The sequence below is a fragment of the Vollenhovia emeryi genome, unplaced genomic scaffold, assembly GCF_000949405.1.
Source record: "Vollenhovia emeryi isolate VEMERY1.0 unplaced genomic scaffold, V.emery_V1.0 DF939151.1, whole genome shotgun sequence".
Taxonomy (NCBI): domain Eukaryota; kingdom Metazoa; phylum Arthropoda; class Insecta; order Hymenoptera; family Formicidae; genus Vollenhovia; species Vollenhovia emeryi.
Genome location: NW_011967215.1, coordinates 884,620 through 892,008, shown reverse-complemented (window position 1 = coordinate 892,008; position 7,389 = coordinate 884,620). Strand labels below are relative to the sequence as shown.

The following is a 7,389-nucleotide window of genomic DNA, read 5'->3' as shown; positions in this document are numbered from 1 at the left end:
AAAAAGGGCTCCAAATTGGTGACATAAAAGTGAGTTCTTTTGGAACTCTTAAGAACTTACATTTAGAATAGAAATGGGACAGATAAAGAATTCATTTCATAATTTGGAAATTCAAAAAGAATTCTTTTTGGATTCTTTGTGCTATCTGGGCAGATATATTTCAGATATATTTGATAATTGCTTATAAAGTCCTCTATTAGAGATAGGTATCTAATATGACATAGCAGGTTTTCAACACCTAAATTCAATGACAAATTTTTTTTCGCAACAATTACGCAATCTAACAATAAATTTTCCACTAAACAGATTTCGCTCCAAGGGCAAAATATTCATGGTGGAATCAACTAATGATGCCTATTAATTTAACAGAAACCCCGCCATCCTATATTAGGATCCTATCTCATAATAGGGGACTTCCCTCTATTAATTTACTTTTCAAAATACTTTTGGAAATCGGTACGAAAATGTGGTTGTTGATAATATAATATATGATTCCATGGAATAATTTCTGTTCTTTTTTCACATAAGATTTTAAATGTTATAATAAATAAGTGGGCTGCGCATCTTGTTTTACTTGTAAACGATCCATATTTAAGTATTTTGCTATTTCCACTTTCATTTTTTTAAATTATGTACAATAGTTTGGCAGACCTTCTGAGGGTTATAATAGACGTAGCAAACCCTCGTAGATAACTAGAGAATGTCTACGAGATCGACAGTCGGTGACTAATGGATTTTCTTGCCGAGGAATGCATAAAGTGGTTCGAATTTCAGCGTGCAAATACATGTTCTATTCCAAACGGGTAAAGTCAACAAGAAAAGATACCAAAATTATTGTAGAAAGAATAGACTTTTTTTGAAACTATGGTAGAAAGATATGACCGTTTTTCTTTTTTCAAAACTATTCCCAATGTGAATTGACTAACGGTAACATGAGCCTAAGGTTTCGAACAGCCTGCGGCAAATATTTCCTTTCACAGAAAAGGTTTGCCGCAGACAACCTTTGGACTTTCTTTCCTTTCTTAATACGTTTTTCGGTTTATCAGTTTTATTATTATTAAATTTTACTTCAGTTAAGATAGTCTTATTGTGTAGATTATACAATACGTGCTCTTTCAAAACATTTCCTGCGTCATTGTAAAACTCTGTTAAGAAATAAAGCTTGGGTCTCCAGTTCGAATTGTATACCTGAGTATGAATACTAGTCGGGTGATTTATCATAGTGACAGTATTTGTTTAGGGATCTTAATTTACGATATTTGTTAGGGTCAAAATACGAAGAAGCAGGTAGTGGTGGGAAAATTTTCGAGAGCTTTTCTTCGAGAGAAGGAATTTAGAATTTTCAGTCTCTCCTAGTTTACCTCGCTAACATCACGTATTGCATCCATTTCTCCCAGCAAGAAAATAAAGTGTAAAGTTCAAGAATATTATCTGTTATCTGTTCATTAAAGGTTAGTTCATACCGGGCATGGTGTGCATGAAAAGTATTAGCCAGCGAGATTTCTGTTCATTACGGAAGAACTGGTTTGATAATTAATAATGCATTGCTAGTCTTCTAAATGCAATCAGTGGTATAAACGGATAAATCCGTTTCTTAATTACAGTAAAAGTTAGGAAAATAAAAACGGAGTAAATATATCGACGTGTCCTCCGTCCCCCTGTAAATCGTAAAACTGAAAATCATAAAAATTTATTCAAAAAGAAATTGCGTCGTGCTAGCGAAGACAAGTGTATTTTCGTCTAGTGTGAAGAAAACTTTACGAGTCTCATTACATTATCGAGCAGTGTGTTAGTGACGATAAACCTATCTAAACAGCCGAGTCAGTTATAAAGAGAAACCACCGGGCTACACGCGCCTTCGTCTCAGTTTGACCCAAGCTTTCTTCGGGCGAGCCACGACTATCATAGGTAAACTATCGCTGCACGCGTAGAAAAGTGTTTTGCCTGTTCCGCGAAAATGTGACGCAAGACAAATACAACGCGAATGTTTAAAGAGCGTTTGTTACAATATTGTTGTATTGTTCATAGATGAAAGTTATAATAATTAACGGGTTATATGTGCACAACGCAGAATGGATAGATACGACATTTCTAGAGTTGATCGGTATAATCATTACTCTGTGAGTGCAAAACGTTACAACAATATATCGAACGGCACATAGATTATTATTTATTCTTATGCCTTTTGTTCACGGTTTTAATTTATTGCGGTTTCAATTTATTTTAGTGGAAATTTTAACTAGGGCTGGCGTGCAATTTTATATATTTAAAGTAATATTGATAAGCAATGTAATTATCGTTTGTAATTAAGCGCTCTTAAGCGTCTGAAAAGTGTCTCTCATTAGTGATAAGAAATTATCATTGCGAAATCATCTCCCTGATAAATTTCAACATTTTGACATTTTACTCCTCTTCAATGTGATAATGTGATTATTATTTTCGGAGAAGCGAGTATATCTTGGTGATTTTTATTTATAGCGTTACCAAAGCTATTCTACATGCCTCTCTACTTTTCTAAACATACTCACATCTTTATATTACAGAAATAAATCCTGAATTTTATGTAATATAATTGTGTATAAGTATATGTGTAACAACTTTATCAAGAGCAATACACATAATATTCGAAAGAACAAACAACAGTGACAAACAGCTAAATTTTGCACACAGAAAACAAGTAAAAATTTATCCAGACTATCAATACTACTAGAGTTTCGCTTAGAGACTGGTTCTCTCCGAAGTTTTTATGACTGCAACCGTACAATCGTTTTGAAAAGTACCGCAGATAGCTCGGGCAGGTAGCTTTATACTTAAGGGCTATGATGTATTTATTAAAGAGTATTATTGATATTTAAATAGTATTAAATAGTACACTGAGAAAAGAGAGTTACTGATATGACTAAATATGTTTATTTGACAGTATTTATTTAGTTTAAATAGATATGTTTTTAAGTTAAACATACGTCACTTGTCAAAACCTTTTTTTTTATTGAGAAATATTTTTGTCAATTAACAAATATTATTTTGCCCGTGACAGCCAAACAGAAGTTGACTCAAGAAATATTTTTTTTAATTCAAGACTTTGTTATTCTCAGTGTGTAAATATATCGATTCAGATGAAACTTGCCATCTCACTATGTGCGGGACATTGAATGAAATGCGCTGCGTATAAAGAGAGCGAGACATTATCTGGAAGAAGAGATTCATTTATGTGTCCATTTCGATGAATAATTTGTGACAAGTACTTTACCGCACTCATCTTTTCTCTCGTTCAAAGGTCTCATCTTCCCTTAATTGAAGTCATTGAAGAAATACTTTAGAATGCTCATATGTGAACGTCATTGCAATTCTTGCGTAACTTATGCGTAATAATCTAAAAATGCATGACAGAATCCAATCATACGGAAGATTACATTTATCAAGAATTACTCCATTCAGTGTTTCACACCTCCCCTTTGAAAGACTACACCGCATTATCATCCTCATATTATCGTCTTATTTGCATTTCATATTGGATACTATATTTATTAAGAATTATGTTCTGTATTACCAGGATTATGAGATCATTTATATTAATAATTTAACAATTTAAACTATTTAAGTAATTATATACCGAGTAAAATTAGTCCAAGAAGGATGTAAAAACATAATGTACAAGATTTTATTAGTAATTAAGACTGCGTCTATTTCCTCACTGGGTGTTTCGACATTTCTTGAGTATTATCTGCTGGCATTTTATTCATTATTGCTCTGTTAAACTGTGTGAATCATCCGAAATACTTCGATAATCTACTTCTACATTTTGTTATTGTAGCAAATTCATTATTGATGACAAAATACTCGATTTGTTATTATAACGGAGTAATTTACAAATTGTGCGAAATTACTCACAAATAGGACTAAATATTGCGAACAGATCTTTTACCTTTTTACGATGTTTTACCCCTTAGGCTTGTTATACGCTGTATATCGCTGTCGGATTTGAAAAGAAAAAAATTCTTTTGTGAATGGTCCATATTTTATGATTTTCATAAGTCTTTTCATTTAAGATTTCAAAGTCTTTTCATAAAAGAAATTTTTTTCTTTTCTCATTAAACCATCGGCTACTTTTCGACATTCGACAGCGACATACGACGTATTGTATAACAGGCCTTAACAACATTTGCTACGACAGCATAAAATACGTATCATGTCAGCATACTTTTCCTTCGTGTAACATAAATTAAAGAAGAAAATGATATCGTACTCAACAGCAGCATGAATGCTAAATGTTTGAAGTGCATTTTTAATCACACAATGTAGTTTCTAATTAAGCCGTGCTCGAGCATTACTGCAATTTGCAAACATGCAACGGTTATTTCAACTTTATATTTGTAGTATTCTCACATTGTTAAATTTTTTATGTAGAGCACTTCAGCCGAACATAATCAGACGCCAACTTCACCAACATGAATACCATGAAATCAGGTTGGTTCAGCGAGATGAACGATCTCTGGCCTGGCGTTGCACTCTCGCTGCAAGTGGAGGAAATTCTGCATTCCGAACATTCTCGGTTTCAAGACGTCTTGGTAGTAAAAACGTAAGTATTTGCATCACTGATGCAAAATTGTTAAATGAATAAGACAATTTTTAAGGTATTAAGAATTAAATAAATAAGAAATTAAAAGATGTAAATGATTTTTTTAACATAAAAATGTTGAACGCATTTGCAGAAAATCACACGGCAAGGCTTTAATGCTTGACGGCGTAATCCAATGCACAGAAAATGATGAGATGTCCTATCACGAGATGATATCATATTTGCCGCTCTGCAGTCACCCAAAACCTCAGAATGTAAGTGTAACAATTGATATAAGTATTGCATATTACTTAAAATAATTATATTAGGTTTCGGATGTACATCAGTTTATTATACGTTCATTTTCTGTATTTATATATAGGTAATATTATAGACCTTTTAAAATTGCTAGTTGATTTAATAAAAAGTAGATTTACAAATTATTTTCTGTTCTTATAAAGATAAAATGTCAGCTAATTATATTATATTATTGACGTTAATCAATGAATTCTTAATAAAATCTTAATGAATTCTTTGAGTCAAATATAAATACCAAATGTTACATATTATGAATGTTTTAAGTTTTTTAATTACTTCTGGCGACTTATAAGATTTCTTCCGTCATTCTTTTTAAGTCTTGTATAAAATTATCTTTAGGAAAATACAGATAACTCGAAATTTCTGCCAAATAACAGGTTCTGATAGTCGGAGGTGGTGATGGTGGGGCTGCCCGAGAAGTCTCGAAACATCCAGATGTAAAACAAGTCACGCTAGTGGACATCGATGACCGAGTTATCGAAGTGTGCAGACAATATCTGCCTCGTTTGAGTTTGGGCCTTAATAATCCTAAAGTAAACGTATCTGTTGGCGACGGCTTCGAATTTCTGAGGGACCATCGTGGAGAATTCGATGTCATTATTACTGACAGTAGCGATCCCGTAGGTAAGTATTGAAAAACTTTGCGTTAATTGCAAAATTTCAACAAGATTCTTTTTGCATAAAGACTTACGATACTTTTAACGGAAGATATTAGAAAAGATATCGATGATTTTTATGCTTTGTTTAGGTCCCGCTGAGAATCTCTTTAAACAATCATATTATGAACTGCTGAAGGCTGCGTTGAAACCTAGTGGAATTATTGCTAGTCAGGCTGGCACAGCATGGATGAATATGGACCAAGTGCGAAGCACATTTCAGCACTGCAAGGCTGTGTTTCCTACTGTTGCCTACGCGGTAACAGCTGTACCGACCTACCCCACGGGTCAAATCGGTTTCGTTCTTGGCAGCTTAGATCCAGTTAGTATTATATGTATAATAATATATAACAATGGTAGAAGCACTATATGCGAATATGCGTGTGTAAATTTAATGTATTTCTTCCCTTAATAATTTAGATATCATAATAATATAGATTATAGAACATAGAACAATAAAAGATTACACACCCACACGTAGTTCAATAATTTCATATTTGTATTATTAAAAAAGAATTTTTTTGAGAGATATTACAATTATAACTTATAATTGTTTTTAAATTGGTTCCCAACAATATATTCAATATCTTAACAGTCTAAATTTTTTTTAGCAAGCGAATTTGACCGAACCGGTGCGGGTATTCAGTGACGAGGATCTCGACCGTATGTCAATGACGTATTACCATGATAAGATGCATCGGGCTGCTTTTGTCTTACCCAGATTTGTGGAGAAGGCTTTGCGAGGTGCTTGAAGTATTAACTGAATATTTAATGATATTTATTACATTCGATTTAAAAATAGCAGATGACGTATTTACACTGATATTCGCGTGTAAATAATGCTTGAGATTGTATAACGTGATGAAAAATAATAAAAAATATGATTTTATTGGTCATACTTTTGTCCTCTAATAATTTATTTATATTATATATGTGAATATAAATTAAACATGTCTCCAAGAAATGCTAAAATTATTTTTATGTTTGTTAATAAATTTTTTCAATAAATAATATTATCTATAGATATTTAACATTTCGTACACAGTTGAAAAATTTGTTAAATTTAACAGATATCACATGTCCCAAACGGCCCACACAAATTTTTGTGTTAATTTAACATAATATGGATATGTTAAATGATTACACTCTGTTAATATTTTAACACAAAATAAATGCAAATCTCAAAATAATTTAAAATACATTTTGTGTAAAATTAACATAGTTTTAATGACAAAATAAATTTTTAAAAATGTAATTTTTACAGATGCAATAAGTCAAACGACGATTCGAAATCACTCTTACTTATGTTATACATATAGAATAAAATCAACATTTTATATTATATAAATTTGAACAGATAAATCTTGTTACTAATAATATAGAGCATATGTATTGTGTAAGATTAAAAATTAAGTACACATTGTGTTGTTTTAACATTTCTTTCCAGGTATTTTACTAATTTTATATTTGAGGTCAAAATTAACAGAAGAACAATATGTTAAATTAACACATGAATATGTTAAACATTTAACACAAAAATTTTAACCGGCATTTTTTTAAACAAGAAAACACAAATTTTCCAACTGTGTAGGTATCATCAGAGAGAAACCTAAGAGCGGCCACACCGGCGTTTTACTTGATACCGTTTTCGCTCGGCTGATTCCGGCGCCTTACGCCCATTTTCATTTTTGGAACTAAAACGAGAAGCACACACTTTTGCATAAGTGCATAAGCACATGCATTAGGAATTTGATTGGTCTATAAGCAAATACATAAGGAAATGGACCAATCAAATTCGTTATGCATATGCTTATGCACTTATGCAAAAGTGTGTGCTCCCGCTTATTTCGCTACACC

General features: G+C 32.1%; 1 protein-coding gene across 2 annotated transcripts; it reads left to right on the top strand.

Annotated features, from left to right (window-relative positions):
- Positions 1–1,367: 1,367 nt before the first annotated feature.
- Positions 1,368–6,409, top strand: LOC105565512 (spermidine synthase). 2 transcript variants are annotated; one of them, XM_012018772.1, is made up of 6 exons: positions 1,368–1,451; positions 4,408–4,579; positions 4,713–4,833; positions 5,254–5,500; positions 5,625–5,854; positions 6,144–6,409. In XM_012018772.1, exons 2-6 carry the CDS (start codon positions 4,449–4,451, stop codon positions 6,282–6,284), a joined length of 870 nt encoding a protein of 289 aa, XP_011874162.1. In that variant the 5' UTR covers positions 1,368–1,451; positions 4,408–4,448; the 3' UTR covers positions 6,285–6,409. The 2 variants fall into 2 exon arrangements, with proteins under 2 accessions (XP_011874162.1, XP_011874161.1); XM_012018771.1 differs by lacking the exon at positions 1,368–1,451 and adding an exon at positions 1,792–1,908.
- Positions 6,410–7,389: the final 980 nt, after the last annotated feature.

What these genes read in the sequence shown, in the direction of transcription:
- LOC105565512 (XM_012018772.1), top strand. Translation starts at nt 4,449, where the DNA reads ATGAATACCATGAAATCAGGTTGGTTCAGCGAGATGAACGATCTCTGG. An exon ending in TGACAGTAGCGATCCCGTAG is followed by an intron (nt 5,501 to 5,624) that starts GTAAGTATTGAA and finishes TGCTTTGTTTAG; the next exon opens with GTCCCGCTGAGAATCTCTTT. An exon ending in TTCTTGGCAGCTTAGATCCA is followed by an intron (nt 5,855 to 6,143) that starts GTTAGTATTATA and finishes AATTTTTTTTAG; the next exon opens with CAAGCGAATTTGACCGAACC.